Below are 19,823 nucleotides of genomic sequence, written 5' to 3'. Positions count from 1 at the left end.
AACCTTAAACTCTGTTAGAGTTACTTACTTTTATAATCTTGTATGTAGAAGTTGTTTTTCAAAATTTGCGATTGGCACTTCAAATATTCCTGACTATCTTAGTATCAATTACTAGCTGCCAACGTTCATTCAGCAACTTAAAACTGATTTATATAAAATTATATTATTTTGGTAATATAAGGGGGGAGGACGCAAGAAAACCTCACTACGCCACTGGTATACACCTGAATTTTTAAGAATTTCATTTATTAAGTTATTTAATCAATTGTTCTCATGTCACTTTGAAGTGTAAATAAGCTTTGATTTAAATAACATGAAAAAATATTAATTGTGTAAACAATTGCAAATTGCATGAATAAACATTTGCATGAATGTAATTAAAACTCCATTAAGTAAACTCAAATCCTTTGAAAATATTCACAAAAGATATCATTTTAAAAGGCTTTCACTGCGCTTTTTAGCTTCATTAAAATATTTATATAATTTTAATTGTCCATAGTTTTCACAAAGGTTTTCATTTCAAATATTTCTTTATACATACATGCATACTAGGGTGGCTTTAGAAAATCGATGTCGGATTTTTTTTGATGGCACCCGCCTAGAATGTTTCATCTTGTTAGATCTTGAGATTGTCAAAGTTTTGAGCACAATTGGAAGATGTTAACCTGTGCCACGTGAGCCTCAAAGTTTGTCGATTTTTTTGCAGTTTGGCGACTTCAGAGACCCATATCTCTGGAACGGCTAAAGCTATTTGCCCGTGTCATACATCAAATTAAAGGCGATATTGTTATTAATATTTTATATGCAATAAAAAATACGTAGGTAATACTGAATTCGAGATAATGACGGTGTTTTGCACTGTCGGGTCAAACAATGCCATGGCACTAAATACAGGATTAAGATACCACAGGTCATTTATCATTTTGTAAATTCCTTTTTATGATATTTCTTTGTCAATGCTTTCGTATTTCAATAGATTTTCAATGAGGTCTAGGTCTTTTTTTTAGTGCTAAACACGCACTGGAGGCGTTAAACCAGGCTTTACAGTGGCCCCAGTGGCACGGGTTAATATCTTTCAATTGTGCTCAAATTTTTGCAATCTTAAAATCTAGCAAAATGAAACATTTTAGGGGGGTGCCCCCAAAAAAATTCTGATTTTCTTTTTTTACCCTAGGAGAAAAACCACCCTAATGTGTATATCTTAAATATAAAAACCTTCAGTTTTATGCCTTAAATGTCTATTGAATAAAATTATCAAAATGGACCCTAAACGAAAAATTAAAACTTAAATGAAATGTGTCTGAACAAGCTTTAATTTTGTTTTACCACCCTAATGCATACATACATACATTTGCATAGGTATTATATATGCTCTTTTTGTATGCAAGTATAACTAAATTATTAGGTTTTTGTTTGGACGAAAGAAAATTCACTTTGCAAGTACAAGAGTTATATTTATTTTCAGCAATTTCTAAGCGAAATCGGAAAAGTTTCTGTCTGTGCGCTCTTGTCGACAGTAAACAATGAATAATGCAAGAAATTTAGTAAACTACAGAATTTACGTGATTTTAATAATCGGGGATTGCCCATATTGCTTTTTTAAATGTGTGAAAACATTTATTTGAAGCAATTTTTTAATTTTATAATTTATTTAATAATTTGGGAAAAATTTAAACAACGTGACATCAGGACGGACAAGGCGACAGCTGTTTCGATTATACTTTGTAAACCACTTCAAAGCCTTTTCTCCCGGGAGTGGGAGTCGAACTTACTTTGTTTTCGAATGGCACATTTGTATTTAATTGTATGTTTAAATTTATATGCAGATAGCCAATTTCTTTGCGCTTGAAAGAAAGTTTTACAAAGAAAACTTAGTTGACCATTTTTGATGTTTAATTGACAAGTGTGAAATATTTAAGTGAGAAAGTTTGAAATTTAAATGGATTCATTCAAGCTGTTAATAGTTGTTTGCATTTTAAAGTTTTTTTTTTAAATAAATAATGAAATTTAGATAAAAAAAAATAAATAATAGCTACACCGAAAGAAATTAAGTAAGTTAACTCAAAAACACAGGTTTGCTGTTTTTGAACTAACAGTATTTGATCACATTATGTTTATTTCAACAGAGTTCTTGTCAAGAGGACAAACTTTAATAGTTATTCCAACAGAAAAAAACTGTTGGCCTCAAGTTATTCATATTCTGTAAGAATGGCAGACTCTTAATCAACCTGTGTGACTTTCTGTTAAAAGAACTAATTTTATTGGTCATTACAATAGTAAACAACTGTCAATATCATGCAAATGCATCAGCTAATTTAAATAGAAACTTACGCTCACGGCGCTCTCTACCTTGTTTTTATGACCATCGTGCCACAAAAAGCTCTGTAATATCAACAGCCGCTGTTATATTTTAAAAGTTTTCATTAATGATTGATTCGAGGGAACATGAACACCTTTAAGCAAAACTGACATAAATATAAAGAAAAAAGTTGCAGCATTTTTTATGTCTGGTGAAAAGTTTGAAAATGTGGACATGTGCCCAATTAATAATAAACGAATCAATTATTAATTAACACACTAGAGTCCGCTTTTCACACCATGAATTTTGGTATCAAGGCGAAACAACAAAATAAAAATCTTTAGAAAACATGTTTTATTTGTAATTTTTTTTACAACAGAGCTCCATTTTATGAATTTTGTTTTTGTCGATTTGACTGTTAAACGGTTAATTCAGAATTAAAAAAATGTGCTAAGTTGATTCAACAGTTATTTGCAATGTTTAAAAATTTACTGAAATATCGACTGAATTGACCCGTTGTTTCTTTCAGTGTAAGTGATTATATTCTATATTGCTCTTTTATTTTTTCATGTGCTTTTGTTTTTTTTTTTTCACTTCAGTATTTACAAATTACTTAATATTTGCTTATGTAATCTGATTGCCTAAGCGCCATTAAAAACTTAAATAAATGCATTCATTCGCCTGATTCCAGTTGAAATAAGTAAGCCATATGATAATAAGTATGTGCGTATTTTATAAAAGTATGAGTTTCCTTGCGGCCGCCGTGGTGTGATAGTAGCGTGCTCAGCCAACCACACCGAAGATCCTGGCTTTACGCCCCGGGCAAAGCAACATTAAAACTGTAGAAACAAGTTTTTTCAATTAGAAGAAATTTTTTCTAAGCGTGTTCGCCCCTAGGCAGTGTTTGGCAAGCACTCCGAGTGTATTTATGCCCTGAAAAGCTCGCAGTGAAAACTCGTCTGCCTTCCAGCTGCCGTTCGGAGTCGGCATAAAACAAGTAGATCCCGTTCCGCCAATTTGTAGGAAAAACAAGTAAGGAAGGTTAAGTTCGGGTGAACCCGAACATTACATACTCAGTTGAGAGCTATGGTAACAATATAAGGGAAAATAACCATGTAGGAAAATGAACCGAAGGAAACCCTGGAATATGTTTGTATGACATGTGTATCAAATGAAAGGCATTAAAGAGTATTTTATGAGGGAGTGGGCCATAGTTCTATAGGTGGACGCCATTTAGTGATATCTCCATAAAGGTGGACCAGGGGTGAATTTGTTTGTACGATATGGGTATCAAATAAAAGGTGTTAATGAGTATTTTAAAAGGCCGTGGGGCTTAGTTCTATAGGTGGACGCCTCTTCAAGATATCGCCATAAAGGTGGACCAGGGGTGCCTCTAGAATGTGTTTGTACGATATTGGTATCAAATTAAAGTTATTAATGAGAGCTTTAAAAGGGAGTGGTGGCAATTGTATATGTGAAGGCGTTTTCCAGATATCGACCAAAATGTGTACCAGGGTGACCCAGAACATCATCTGTTGGATACCGCTAACTTATTTATATATGTAATACCTGCCAAGATTTCAAGGGTTCTTTATTTCGCCCTGCAGAACTTTTTCATTTTCTTCTACTTAATATGTTAGGTGTCACAACCATTTTACAAAGTTGTATCTAAAGTTATATTTCGCGTCAATAAACCAATCCAATTACCATGTTTCATCCCTCTTTTTGTATTTGGTATAGAATTATGGCATTTTTTTCAGTTTTCGTAATTTTCGATATCTAAAACGTTGCCGTGGTCATAGTCGGATTTCGTTCATTTTTTATACCAAGATAAAGTGAGTTCAGATAAGTACGTGAACTAAGTTCAGTAAAGATATGTCTATTTTTGGTCAATTTATCATGTTAACGGCCATGCGGAAGGACAGACGGATGACTGTGTATAAAAACTGGGTGTGGCTTCAACCGATTTCGCCCATTTTCACAGAAACCAGTTAGCGTCATAATATCTATACCCCTAATAAATTTCAAAAGGATTGGTAAATTTTTGTTCGACTTATGGCATTAAAAGTATCCTAGACAAATTAAATGAAAAAGGGCGGAGCCACGCCCATTTTGAAATTTTATTTTATTTTCGTATTTTGTTGCACCACATCATTACTGGAGTTGAATGTTGACATAATTCACTTATATACTGTAAAGATATTAAATTTTTTGTTAAAATTTTACGTTAAAAAATTTTTTTTTTTAAAAGTGGGCGTGGTCCTTCTCCGATTTTGCTAATTTTTATTAAGCGTACATATAGTAATAGGAGTAACGTTCCTGCCAAATTTCATCATGATATCTTCAACGACTGCCAAATTACAGCTTGCAAAATTTTAAATTACCTTCTTTTAAAAGTGGGCGGTGCCACGCCCATTGTCCAAAATTTTACTAGTTTTCTATTCTGTGTCATAAGGTCAACTAACTTACAAAGTCTCATCGTTTTAGCTTTCTTTGGTAATGAATTATCGCGCTTTTTCGGTTTTTCGAAATTTTCAATATCGAAAAAGTGGGCGTGGTTATGGTCCGATTTCGTTCATTTTAAATAGCGATCTGAGATGAGTGCGCAGGAACCTACATACCAAATTTCATCAATTTACCTCAAAATTTACTTAAGTTATCGTGTTAACGGACGGACGGACGGACGGACGGACATGGCTCAATTAAATTTTTTTTCGATCCTGATTATTTTGATATATGGAAGTCTATATCTATCTCGATTCCTTTATACCTGTACAACCAACCGTTATCCAATCAAACTTAATATACTCTGTGAGCTCTACTCAACTGAGTATAATTTAAAAGGAGCACGACGCAAATTGCTGTTGATGTTATCGAGCCTTACATTTTTTTTTTTAGTTTTTATTTATCTATAAGTTGCCTTTACAATAGCATTAAAGCACACACATGAAAGGCAACTTTATTTATCGCTTTATTGCATTGAAAATACATTTTTTTAATTTCCTTTGTAATCTCATCCACTATTCAAAATGCAAACGTCAATTGAACATTTGATATATAAAAGGCGACCAAGTATAAGTGACGTGAACAGAGCAGAGACTGTCAAGTGCTGCAAATGCAGGTAAATGTGTAAAGTTGATGGAAAAATGCATACAAAAGAAAATGTCATCTCCACACTTACAGCAGCGAACATGAAAATAGCTGTGACTATATTCTTAAAACTTTGTCACATAATTTTATTTGGTATGTAGTGTTTAATTAAGCAGGCTCATTATGGTTTATAAATTTGTTTTAATTTTGATATTAGAGAAAAATTACAAAATTTACACACGGCGGTGATTACCAGGACATGTTTCCCATGTTACCGAATTTCACTTCTTCATCAGCTAGTTTTCGGGACCTGAGTTTTGCACCCGAAATCTCCAAGGTTCATACTTCATACTGATGTTAATGCAGATGCCTCTATCCACTCAGCCATATGAATGCCCCCCTGCAAGCTTTGTAAATTTTCTATAATTTTTGCCTTTTTTGTTGCTATTCCTTTTATACATATTTTGGTACTTATGTATACCAAACATTACCCTTCAAAAAATGTGATTAGTATAGGATGAATCCGGAAATAGTCGTAAAGTAGTATGCGACCAATGCCAGTTTTGGTCTCTTTGTATAACTTGAACTGTTCCCTTTTGTTTGAAGATGTCCTATGAAGAGACTAATATTCCCATTTATACCCGAAAGGGATTGATAGGATCAATCACCTTTGTACCCACATTGGAAGATAGGAAGCCTAGTCCCTTTTCGTTTCAATAAGGATTGGATTTTTCTGAAATAATTTGGTCTTAAATTATGTAAAATAAATAAAAATCGATAAAAAAAATGTCACTGCTATTTTCGTGCTCGCAGCTGTACGTGTACGTCATTACTTGCTCACACACAAACTTTTACTCAGCTATGCGGTTTTTCCTCCCACATATTCATGCACTAGTGTACCTCAACAACTTCACCATGCATATGCATTTACGCAATAACCTACTCAAGTGCTTTCTATTACAAAAAATTAACATAATTACTTTATGTTGCTGTTGTTTGTTTAAGATTTTTTTTTTTGCTCATGACTTTAATTTCTTTACTTCACTTAACATAAGCTCGTTTTATTTGCATATTTATTGCTGACGCATTGTTTTTAAGCTTTGTTATTTTTGGTTTGCTAGTTTACTGCCAGCATTCCTAAAGCCTTTGGAACAAACTCACTTCTCATTTTAAGCGCATTGCAATTGAAAAGTGAATTACTTGGACTTTATTCTAATTGAAAATATAGAAACGAAACTTAAAAAACTTTTGATTATTTTGCACCCTCCGTTGTCGTTCGAATTGCTAAACTGTCGAATGAATAACTCAAATATTCAGTATAGAAAATGTTATTTTTTTAAAACACTACTATGGTTGTAACACTTCATAATTAAATTGCACGCATAATTCACTTACAGTATTTTCAAATCAAACTGATTGAATATTCTTTAGCTCGCGGTGCTTTTATACTCTAAGTTGCTTTGTTTGTATATTTTTCCCAGGGTCTATAATTGACGCGAGCAGCCTTCTCGATTAGTTGCTTAAACAGTTACTTCTCTCATACCTCTTCATTTCATATTCACTATTGCCTTCTATGTATATGTGTGTATATGTTTGAGTACTATACACCTCTGCATCTCATATTCACTGTTGCCTTCTTTGATCTCGTTGTCCAGCAATCTTTACTAGCGGCATAGTGACGTATCAAAACTGCTAATACCAACCATTATATCGTACGAAAAAATGGAGATCAAGTCTTTCTACGTTAGTTTTCCCAACTCAATGGAAGTCTCTCCTCAGTCAGCTGCCAAACTCAAGGAGAATATTAAACTTTTATCAGGAATTTTTTTCCACAGTATCTTCACCAAAGCCATCCCATACCAGCCGAATGGCGCAGTGGGAAACTTATGAAATGGATTACTTCTCCAAAGTAGCGCTACTTATTGCATTCCTAAGCTGAACTATTTTTTCCATAAAAAAGAAGTCCTTTACAGTTTCGAGCATATTCCAATCATCAAGTGGTACTCATTTTACCGCTTTCATAATTTAGGTGTCTTATATTGTCGCTTAAAAGGTCGCCATGATTGTTCCGGTAGGAATTTGACCGTAGTTAAATGCATGAATAATTTAAAGGATTTTCTTTTAGCACTTTAATTTCCTTGCATTCAAGTCTCAGCCCAATATATGACTCCGTTTGAAACTTATAATATATGCAGCTGTGGTAGGAAATGTGCTCTGACTACTTGATTACGTCGTGTGGTCGAATATTGCTTTTAAGAGGGCGCATATTCAGAAAATTGTTGACTTCTGTCAAGTACAACGTGACTAATTTGGTTTGATGTTCTTTGGTCATAAAACAGATAAGTGTATTTCCTATGTTGTAATGTAGTACTAAGTTAGTTTGAACAGTAGTTACCCATGTAGGAAAAGCTTTCTTAGACCTCTTGAAAGCTGGATGTTGTACCAACGGTGATATAAGCTTGAGTTACTTTGAGAATCAGGCCGCAGGATTTGTGTATACTTAAGCCAAAATAATTTTGCTTGATTCTGCCAAAACCTGGAGAGCCATTCGTAAAGTCACTCTTTGACTCTTTATCGTCATTCTCCATGCAGCTGCACTACGAATGGTTTTGCAGTATGTCAAGACGTTTCACATGGATTCCTTTTGTACAGCGATTCGTCAGTACCCCACTCATCGAAGATTAATGAACCTATGAACGTAGATAATGTGAAAAATATCATTCCAGACGGATCTTGCTAGACTTACAAAAGGAGCTGAGTTCGTAGCGTTTGCTTAGCTAACTCCATACCCATATGCTGCGCCATTTCGGGCAAAGTGAACCACGTTACAGTTGCCCGGGTTGCTACGAAGCCCCGCAGCCCAGATGATGCTATATTATCTAACTTTGGCTAACTTTAGCAGCACCAGATAACATCTCATCTAGCACCCCAGCGGGTTAGGGGATCAGAATATACCCGCGGTAGGTATGCCTGTCGTAAGAGGCGACTAAAATGCCAGATTCAAAGGGCTGTGTAGCGCAATCTTTTAGGTTGCCAGCGCAATATATAGCTTCTCCAAACCCAATTGTCAACCTCACCTATCTGCGGCGAATCCTGTTTCACTAACAGACGAGGCTCTGGTGACCCCCAAGCTCCTCATGTAACTTGGGGGTAGGGAGGGAGGGAATGGCCTGAAGGTTTAATGTGGCCACATAAATCGTTCCCGAGATGGTCGGGCTAGCACCTTAATGGTACTATGGTACCGGAGCGTACCGGATTTGTATCCGGAAAAGTACCATCACATCGATAACACTCCCCAAAGCCTTCGGGGAGCAACCTTATCGCTACAACAACAACAACAACATCTCATCTAGCGCTGCAACTCCCATTTAAAAAGCTTTGCAGTCATCGGGCAGCTTGAACTTGCGGCTGACAAAGTTTAAAATAATTGCATTGAATTTGACTGATACTCTCGTTGCTGGGAGTATAAACAACTTTTCATCTCTTTGCTCTGGGCATTCAATCCAATGTTCTATGAACTGCTATGTTTCCGAGTAACTTATGGTTTCACTTGTGAGTTTACAGAAGAGCTCTAAACCATAGAATGCCCGTATAGAACCCTGTTTGGCTAAGCAATCTTGGCTGTTCCCAAATCAAAGGATTATGTCCCTGATGCACGAGAACCAATCCAATCAGTGACTAAGTCATAATTTGTCTAAAAAAAGTTCAAAAAGGGCTTTTTCTAACTTGACTCGTTTATTAGTTATTTGTCATTAAATTTCAACCCAATTTTTTTCAAATTACCCACTGGATTTGTGTGGTGATTTTTAAACGCTTTTTTTTTTTTTTTTTGATTTGCCAGAAAAATATTTCCGTCATACCAAAGGCAAAAAATATATATACCCTGATGCGCTTTTGTGCTAAACTCTAATACTCCAGATGCCTGTTGTTTTGCTGTTATGCCAGTTATGAAAACAGCGGCATATCTTAATAAATATGTAAATAATTAAATAGCTAAAATGGCTTACCGTTTTTGACGTAAACATGACAGCATTTCCTCATTATCATCGCTCAAAGGACAATTGAGCGTATGAGCAACTTGCATCGTAAGCTGAAGGGAGTGATTGCTGACCGCCCAATCTGACATAGCTGAACCAGACATCAGGATGGCACGATGAAAGAGGCCTGCGCAGTAAATACAAGTACAAAGTTCAAAGTATGAGTGCCAATATATAGAAAGCATGTATAGGAGAAAAAAAAAAAAATAAGCGTAATTTAATTAAATACAAATTTAATGCGCATTGCGTAAGTACGTAATTATTTGTTGGAAGCAACAGCGCATTTGATAACGATGCTTGGTTGTATCGGAAGCATTTTACACCATTACCAACAAATTTTTATTTATTTACAGTTATTGCTTGCCTACCAGATGCCACAGGCGATATCATCAAATAATTAACACATGCCGCCCCTGTGCTATGACCCATCAATGTAACGCTATCCTTATCACCGCCAAATGAGCCGATATTTTCTTTAATCCAATGAAGTGCGGCAATTTGATCGAGCAGCCCAAAGTTGGCAACAGTATTTTCATCAATGCTGGGTTTCAGGAAACCTGCGGTAGGAATGGAAAGAAAAAAATAAAAAATAAAAAACTTTTAAGTGAAGCAATATTTAAAGAATTGTACATAATTGTTACATCTGCATTTTCTTATAGCAATATCTTTGCAATATCATACGCGTCGTGTTTTTATACTCAGTTGAGCATAAAAAATGAAAAAAAATGCCATAATTCTATACCAAATACGAAAAAAGGGATGAAACATGGTAATTGGACGCGAAATTGACGCGAAATATAACACCTACCATATTAAGTAGAATGAAATGAAAAAGTTCTGCAGGGCGAAATAAAAAACACTTGAAATCTTGGCAGGCATTACATATATTAATAAATTAGCGGTATCCAACAGATGATGTTCTGGGTCACCCTGGTCCACATTTTGGTCGATATCTGGAAAACGCCTTCACATATACAACTACCACCACTCCGTTTTAAAACTCTCATTAATACCTTTAATTTGATACCCACATCGTACAAACATATTCTAGAGGCACCCCTGGTCCACCTTTATGGCGATATCTCGAAAAGGCGTCCACTTATAGAACTAAGCCCCACGCCCTTTTAAAAGACTCATTAACACCTTTCATTTGATACCCACGTCGTACAAACATATTCTAGAGTCACCCCTGGTCCACCTTTATGGCGATATCTCGAAAAAGCGACCACCTATAGAATGAAGACCCACTCCCTTTTAAAAATACTCATTAACACCTTTCATTTGATACCCATATTGTACAAACAAAGTCTAAGTTGCGATACCTCGAAAAGGCGTCCACCTATAGAACTAAAGCTCAGTCCCTTTTAAAATACTCATTAGCACCTTTCTTTTGATACCCATATTGTTAAAACGCATTCTAGGGTGACCCCTGGTCCACCTTTATGGCGATATCTCGAAAAGGCGACCACCTATACAACTACTACCACTCCCTTTTAAAACCTTCATTAATACCTTTAATTTGATACCCATATCGTACAAACAAATTCTAGGGTCACCCCTGGTCCACCTTTATGGCGAAATCTCGAAACGGCGTCCAGCTATGGAACTAAGGATTACTCCTTTTAAAATACTCATTAACAACTTTCAATTGATACCCATATCGTGCAAACAAATTCTAGAGTCTACCCTGATCCACCTTTAAGGCGATATCCCCAAATGGCGTCCACCTATAGAACTATGGCCCACTCCCTCATAAAATACTCTTTAGTGCCTTTCATTTGATAGACATGTCATACAAACACATTCCAGGGTTTCCCTCGGTTCATTTTCCTACATGGTTATTTTCCCTTATGTTGTCACCATAGCTCTCAACTGAGTATATAATGTTCGGTTACACCCGAACTTAACTTTCTTTACTTGTTTTATTACGTCATGGTCAGTCAAGAGGATTTCATGACCAGGGCTGAATTAAAAAAAGAAGTGTGAATAATAGGTACTCGTGAAGTTCGATTTACAAACATATAGGTGACCGTCAAGAAAAGAAAAATGTTTTTTTATTAACTAGAGCTCGCTCAGGGGTTGAAAGGTAGGCCGCAACAGAGGCAACTTTACGAGAAATAATACGCTGATTACAAGTTAGTAAAACTCCGCTAACAAATCGAAAACTTTTCAATAAAAAACGATACTTTTTTTGATAGCAAATCGAAAACTTGTCGATAAATAGTCTATAACTTTTAATAATCTGTCGTTAACAATTCAATAGCTCATCGATAGCTAAACATTTTTCTCGTATCAATTTTACTTTTCCCATTGATGCTACATTACTTGCGCTTACATTCTGTATTCACCAATACCAAATATTACGCTTACGCTTATCTTACATTTTACATGCTGCATTCACCTACACCATTACAAAATATATTTACACATCAAAAGACACCCAGCGGGTTAGGGTATTAGAATATACCCGCGGAAGGTATGCCTGTCTTAAGAGGCGACTAAAATACCAAATAGATTCAAGGGCTTGGGTAACGCAACCCTTTCAGGTTGCCGGCGCAATATATAGCTTCTCCAAACCTAATTGTCAACCTCAACTATCCGTGGCCAATCCTGTTTCATTAACAGCCGACGCTCTGGCGACCCCGAGCTACTCATGGATCTAGGGGGTGGGAGGGCGGTATGGCTTAGAAGGTCGCATGTGGTCATAACAAATCGTTCCCGAGATGGTCGGGCTTGGACCATCAACATCGATAACACTCCCCAAGGCCTTCGGGGAGTGTCCTTATCGCTACAACAACAACAACAACAACAACACATCAAAAAGCTGTTTAAAAAGCTCTTATAAATAAAAGTTTAAATAAACTGAATGCAAATATACTGTGGCATCTCACTCGAACTCGCAAATGTCTCGAAACCTCGCAAATAAAACAATTTTATATACGAATTTGTGAAGCTAGCATGACTTACGAGCTTTACGAGTTTTCATAGGTTGTTCTAATATGTATTTATTCCTTCCATTAAAATGAAATGGTATTTTAAGTTCGGACCGAATTTCGAAAATTGTAAGTCCTTAAAAGAAAAGACTGAGACTCATCTATAAATACCGAAATGATCAGGGTGACAAGTTGAGTTATTTTAGCTATATCCGTTTGTATTTTAAGCAACCTCCCTCAATCCAAGAGGGCTTCATAGATGATTGCAAAAATTTGCGATCTGAGATAGCCAGTGTAGGAAGTGCGGGTTGGAGGAAAAAACAATGACACATATTCATATCGTAAAAGTTCCCATTTTTAATTTGGTCGTCAACCAAACTTCTGGTAACACTATGGAATCACTCCGTCTACGTGAGGTCCTAACGGACCGCAAAGTTCAATACAATTATAGCTCCACTTGAATATCTTTATTTAACCATTATAAAGAAGTTTAATGTCACATGACAATGCCTCACAAATTGCATTTATAAATACGCGACTGCATGTAGCCATAAAATTATCCATTAAAATGTATATACATATATACACGCATATACTCACCCATCACTCCAAGACGATAATTGATTGTAACAACAATAACTTGACCATAACTGGCAAGAACTGAGCCATCATATGGATTACCACTATTCCACTCAAAAGATTCACCATGCACATACACCATTACTGGTAAGCGTTTCCCAGATGAATCCATATCGTACGTGGATGATGATGATTCGTATATGCCATCTACGCAGCAATGCACACATGCATACACACATACATATACGCAGAAAAAGAAAAGTTATTTGGTATTAAATATGTCAATTGTAAATGGATTCGTAGCGAATGATGTGTGCGAAAAAGGCATCACCCAGTCACATCTATTATGCAATTGAATGCATTGGACCAACGTAACCTTTCGTAAGTGTCATAGAGGTGAAGGTGACGCACACACAACAGCATTGGACATTGGCACTTATGTCGTAAGTTCACTCTCATATAATCGCATTTACTTAATTCTTCACTTACCCCCACGTGGCACATACACATTCAGATATAGACAATCCTCGCTCTCCGTCTTCAAATATGGTAGAAGGCGTGTCAGTTGCTTGTAACGACCGCGTGACATTTTCACACTACCTTGCGCCGTTAAATTGGGTAGCTGTTGAGGGCAGACGGGTGGTAAATGGCGTGCAATTTTTAAACCAGACCAAGGTAATGGTGCACCTGTAAGAGAAAGAAGGAGGAAAGAGAATGAAAAAATACAAATGCAAAGAGCAACAAAGGGTGTTGAAGAAAAATTTAAGTGTAAAAAACACGATAGGTTACGAAAGGATGGAGTATAAAAACAAAATACTGGAGCTCCTATTAATTACAGTAATACAATTAGACCTCTTTGTGTGTGTTTTGGGGGAATGGGCCCAAAGCTCTCATTATGTAATTGATATTAGCTGATGTGTATTTTATACATTTTCGTTTAATGAAATGCATAAGTTCACAAGGAAATATTAAAATACATTAAAACAAATTGTTATAAACGAAGTCATCCCTAGGAGATGGTTCGGCAAAGTTTGCGATTTTGTTTCGCCATGAAAAGCTCAACGCAAGAAAACTTCGTCTGACTTTGCAAATACCATTCGAACTGGCATAACGAAAAATTTAAAAGCTGCGCTCCTCAAATAAGTATTATAATCTAATATATTGAATTACTTTACACCGATCATTCAATTGGTTGACTCACAAGAAATTAATAAAAAATGTACAGATACGAACAGGAAATAGTAGTGGAAGGCTATTTAATTTTTGCAATTTAATTCTTCTTTTTTATTTTTGACATTTAGGGGCGTACTACATATATGTATGTCACTAATTTAAATCACCAGTTGAGAGCTATTGAGGTTTAAAGAATAGATTTCGATCACTGATTGGGCCCTTATTGCCTTTGTGAAACTTTTGATATTATATAGTGGTGAACGTGAATGTCATATAATTAAATATAATTAATGCTGCCCAAAAATATACGAAAAATCAATCATTATCAGAGACCAAATTGAGATAAGATGAAGCTGACCTTAAGTACTGCAATACAAAGATATCTGACGTTACTTTAAAATAAAATTAAAAATAAATCAATGTAAGGCGCGATAACCTCCGAAGAGATCTAAGGCCGAGCTTCTCTTCCAATTTGCGTCGTGCTCCTCTTGATTTTCCCTACAAATTGGCCGGACGTAACCTACACGTTTCATGCCGACTCCGAAAGGCAACTGCAGATGAGTTTTCATAGAGAGCTTTTCATAGCAGAAATACAGCCGAAGCGCGTGCCAAACACTGCCGAGGAGAGAGCCCGCTTAGAAAAAATGTCTTCTAATTGAAAAACCTTATTTCTAAAATGTTGATGTTGTTTTGCCCGGGGTGTGAACCCAGGGCATACGGTGTGGTAGGCGTAGCACGCTACCATCACACCACTGTGGCCGCCACGTTACTTTACTTTGAATTAAGCACAAATGAATCAACATGAACATTTGAGCTTAATGAAAAGTACTTAAAGTAACGTCTGACATCTTTTTATTGCAGCACATAAGGCCAGTTTCATCTTAACCCAATTTGTCTCTGCACATTTCAACTGATCTACAGCAGGATTGTACAGAAAATTGTAATTGATTTGAAAGAAGAAGAAAGAAAGAAGATAATCTTCCAAATTTCCTAAAATTGCTCCCAATGGAACGGTAATAGGTTGATGATAATATGCACAAGAGGTCCAAGAAATTTGAGTTGTCCATACCGTCACAAAACTTGATAAAACTTAACAAAAAGCAAAGGCTACTGGTTTAAAAGAAAGTTGTAGAAAAGCTATTTAGTGGTACGCTCTAGTGTATGTACATTTTTAAGTCAAGAGGTGTGCTCTTAGGCAAAGTAAAGCCAATAACCCCGTACTACGAAGAATATAGTAGTTGCGTATACGCCATGTATTCCTACCATCAATACTAACCATACATATTACAACTCTTAGTAACATTTTAATTCAATTTTAAATCAAATTCGTAACTTTCATAATATTTGGTTATAATTTCTCTTTAACATACTTTAATATTGTACATTATATACTTAGCGTTTGTGTATGTGATCAATTGAATTCGAATCTTTATCATGGCAATCTATAAATATTAAAATATCGATTTATGTTCCTTTTGGCATATTTTGAATTCTCTGAATATGAAAAACAATCGATAAGTAATTGCAATTAAATAAAAGAAAGTAATGAAGAGCAAACATAGAATATTAATCTTTGCTTGCTTAATCTTACTAATAACATAAGCAGCAGTTAAAACTTTAATCATGGTAGAACAGAAACACGTAACTCGTAGTTACGCGCTTAAGTCTTGCTATAGATTTTCGGAATTTCGAGGTAAAAATTTATTAAAAACCTCAACCAATCTTCTATATCATTTTAACGTAGCTTCATTGACCAACTTTAGTGATATGGGCTACGGGTTTGTGTTTAAGATCATCTGAATCCTGGGCCATAGTGCCGTCCCGGGCAACTATCAAGCGGTTCGCTTTGCCCATATCGGTATAACTGAACCGGACGAAGATGGCTGTTGGGATATCCAGATTCCGTTGGGCACCTGTGTCTGCTCCTGCATAGATTGGCCTCGAGTCAGCTCAGCATGCGTTGGTCGGACACTTAAATTTACGAGGGCAGGTATTGTCAAATGCGAATCCATTTTGTCATATTGACTTCACCTGTGTGGTTTATTGCATCATGGTGAAATGCAAAAGTCGTGTAATTTTTCTTCTATAAATTGGAAAACTAAAATAAATTTCACATAATTTTGAACTTCTTATTGGAAGATGTATGATTGTTGTTCGAAAATGCAGTTGTAAAGCACAATCAATTTTAGTCTAACAGAGTACAAGTTCTATGTCTCCGAAAATTTGCATTGGTATTCAAATATTTTTTAGGTATTCCACTATACAAAAAACCGAAATACTCTTCACAAAAAAAAAAAATGTGTTATATTTTTTAGACTAGAATTTCTTGAGCTACAAAACTGCATGTTAAGAAAAATTCCAAAAAATTATAATACAAAAAATTCGAAATTTTCTTAAAGTTTTTCGAACTTTAAAATTTTGTTTCGAAAATGTTTAAAGGATTCGTTTGCATATCTTTAATTATGAAACTTGTTGAAGACTTTTCTTTAAGGGCCAAGTTATATATGACGCCGTGACACTTTGAGCCGCAATCACTGGCATTCACATTCACCACTATATAATATCACAAAGGCAATAAGGGCCCGATCCGTCATCGAAATCCATTCTTTAAACCTTAATAGCTCTCAAATGGTGATTTAAATTAATGACATATATATAGTACGCCCCTAAATTTCAAAAATTAAAATAAGAATTAAATTGCAAAAATTAAATAAAGTCTTCCACTACTATTTCCTGTTCGTATCTGTACATTTGTTTAAACATTTCTTGCGAGTCAACCAATTGAATGATTGGTGAATTGTAATTCAGTGCCTTAGATTTTTTTCACTTTGAATTTAGTTTTCGCTTTTATTTAAAAAGTAATCTAAATCTCCATTTGTTTTCCATTATGCATACACGCGAATACATTAGCAACTTCCCTGTCCCCATAAAAAGCGCTTTGAGAATGCCCCACGCCCATTATTTTTTTGTATTGCTTAATTGAATAATATTAATATATATTATAAAATATTATTTTTATATATTATATTATATATTATATTTGACATATATTTACCTTATTTTGGCTATTTTATTTTGTGAGTCAAATGTGACTCCTGAACGTAGCAAATGAGTCAGATGTGAACATATAGGACCATAAGAAATAATATAAGTTTTCGAATCACAATACAGGTAAATTGATATATAAATGTCAAAAGCGTGTACTAGTGTGCTTTTTTGGTTAATTGAAGTTAGAAGTATATACAAAAATTTAAGAAAATTAGAAAAAGGAGAAAAAAAAATTGTTTCGAAATTTTCTTTCATTTTCCTAAAGTTCAGGTCTTTTGATATACGCTCATATAGAATTCACAAATATATAACGACACGTTTACACCAAGAAAGCGTCTTTAAGTTGTATAAAGAAATGAGTCACATATGACTCGTGAACTTATTTCAATACGATCTTGTGAGTCACATATGACTCATTGGACAGGGAAGTTGTTAGTATATATGTATGTGTGTACAACGAGTTCGGCAACATCAGCTACTGCAAAAAAATTTTTTTTTTTGGTATTCAACCAGGACTGCCACTTTGTTCCATTTGTGCCAAAAATGGTCCCTTCCAACCCCATTTGCGCCGCTGTTCCCTTTTTTTAAATTTTGGTTCTTTTTAGGCAGTAGCCACGATTTTAGCATTTTTCTTTCTTTTTCGTTGAGGTAAAAATTAAAAAATCTGCCCACAACATTTACCACACTTTCATTAACCCACATATAATTTTCAATTTACTTCCATGGAATTTTTAACACATGAATTGCTCAGTCAATGACATTTCACCTAGGATATATTTTAAGCGAGGCATTAGCAAGAAAGTGCTGGATCTAAAGGCAAACATATTACACGGACTTAACAGAAATGTCTTGTTTTAGTATCCAAATGTTTCGATCGGTTATCAAACACTTTTCGTGATAGCTTTTTTTTAACTAGCTGAGCTAAGAAAATAAGAACATTTTTTTCAAATGCACTTGTGCCTGTACGAAAATTGGCAGGGCTTGCCACTGATAGAGCCATTACGATGGCCGTCAATTCAAATGAATAGAGAACTAAGTAATATAATGAAACTAATTGGTTTTATGTTCTGTGTACTTGCCACTCAGTAAATTTATATTCAAGAGTACCGAGAGATACTGAGATTCTAAAAGGAATATATCAACGTGCGAAACAAAAAGTAGCACTTTCGAAATTTTTTACAAAGAAATGCACGTCGATATTTAAAACTTTCTCACACAGCGCAAAGTAGCTTAATGAGTTCAAGGAATTTCAGTAGTATTGTGGTGTTAAGGCATGCAGAATACTTGAATACTAAAAAGGCATAAGAAATATTTTAACTGAATATCGAATCGTAATTGAAAACACTTTTATATTAACAATTTGAAGAAAATGCAAAAATATTTGATTTCAGAAGAAGTGTTTTGTGTTTTATTCCCGTAGGTACAGAACCCCATAAAATTCATTAAAAAAAGGCAGGAATACTTCTCCAAATCGGTGACTTTATCAATGAATATCGAATCGCGATTGAAAACACTTTTATATTCACACTTTGAAGAAAATGTAAAAAAGATTTGATTTCAGAAGAAGTGTTTTGTGTTTTATTCCCGTAGGTACAGAACCCCATAAACTACAATAAAAAAACTGTTAACTAATTTCTAGTGCCTATTTAAATGTAATCAGTTTCCGTTATTGCACAGTTGAAACTTTTAAGACGTTTGATTTTTAATCTGAGGCCTAGAGCTAGATTCAGTAAATATGAGTTTTTCAAAAATCACATATCCTGAATTTAGGATCTGGTATGTAATTTTAACATATAGTGGAAAAAGTAAGCAGCTATAAAATTAGCATTACTAAAACTGTTTGTAAGGATTGCTTGATTTCATTTATAATTTACTGAGTTTGCCACATAGTTCGACTACACCATAACCTAAATTTTTGAGCCGTTTCTTACTTAAACCTAACTGCGCTATATATTTTATTTCATTGCAATTAACAATGTAATGCTGAAATTAAGAGCTTTGTCAGCAAGACTAGGTTCAAAACGTATAGTTAGTGAAAGACATAAACTTATCCTAGAAATGAGAAACTATCATACCTAAAAGTACACTTTGTTTCTGTTTGTGCAGTTTGAATTAAGACAAAGTTTCCTATTCGTTACGTTTATTAAAATTTTGTTTAGGAAACCATGGAAACATCCTAAAATTTTATATATAACAACGACTACGACACTTTTGTGTCGGGAATTGCCGAATTGCTTGTATCACAATCAAATAAAATAAAAATTGGTCCTTTTATTTTGAGATTTGGTCCTTTTTTCGATGAACTTTCGTCGAAAATAAAAGTATGGCGTGGCAACCGTGTATTCAAAGTACTGCACTGGTCTGTCGTATTTCACTAGCCAGTAATTTGCGCAATTCAAAACATTATCATTGACCATGACAGTGGAACCCGAATTGTCCATTTTATTTGCATTAGTAGCAGTGGTTTGACTATGCAATAAGTAGCGACACTCTATAACATAATTATAATCCTCCATTCTATTAACTAAATTTTTTCTTCCATCATATGTTTGCAGAATTGTGGTGCCCCTCGTCTTCCAAAAATCAATATATTTTCCCTGTTTAACCCTCGTCACTATCGACGGATATAAATTCGACACTTTGAAGGATTTAGTCTATTTACGT

The 19,823-nt window shown here is 35.0% G+C and overlaps 1 protein-coding gene across 12 annotated transcripts in view; it reads right to left on the bottom strand.

Annotated features, from left to right (window-relative positions):
* Positions 1-19,823, bottom strand: part of Nlg1 (Neuroligin 1) — a 288,191-nt gene that overhangs the window by 216,052 nt on the left and 52,316 nt on the right. For all 12 annotated transcript variants that reach the window (XM_067782396.1, XM_067782442.1, XM_067782403.1 and 9 more), the window contains 4 exons: positions 13,428-13,625; positions 12,960-13,145; positions 9,795-9,983; positions 9,397-9,553 (listed from right to left, as the gene is read on the bottom strand). In XM_067782396.1, the coding sequence (XP_067638497.1) occupies positions 9,397-9,553; positions 9,795-9,983; positions 12,960-13,145; positions 13,428-13,625 (730 nt within the window). The remainder of the gene's footprint in view (positions 1-9,396; positions 9,554-9,794; positions 9,984-12,959; positions 13,146-13,427; positions 13,626-19,823) is intronic.

Source organism: Eurosta solidaginis, chromosome 1 (assembly GCF_040869045.1).
Source record: "Eurosta solidaginis isolate ZX-2024a chromosome 1, ASM4086904v1, whole genome shotgun sequence".
Taxonomy (NCBI): domain Eukaryota; kingdom Metazoa; phylum Arthropoda; class Insecta; order Diptera; family Tephritidae; genus Eurosta; species Eurosta solidaginis.
This window is presented reverse-complemented; position numbering and strand designations above follow the sequence as displayed.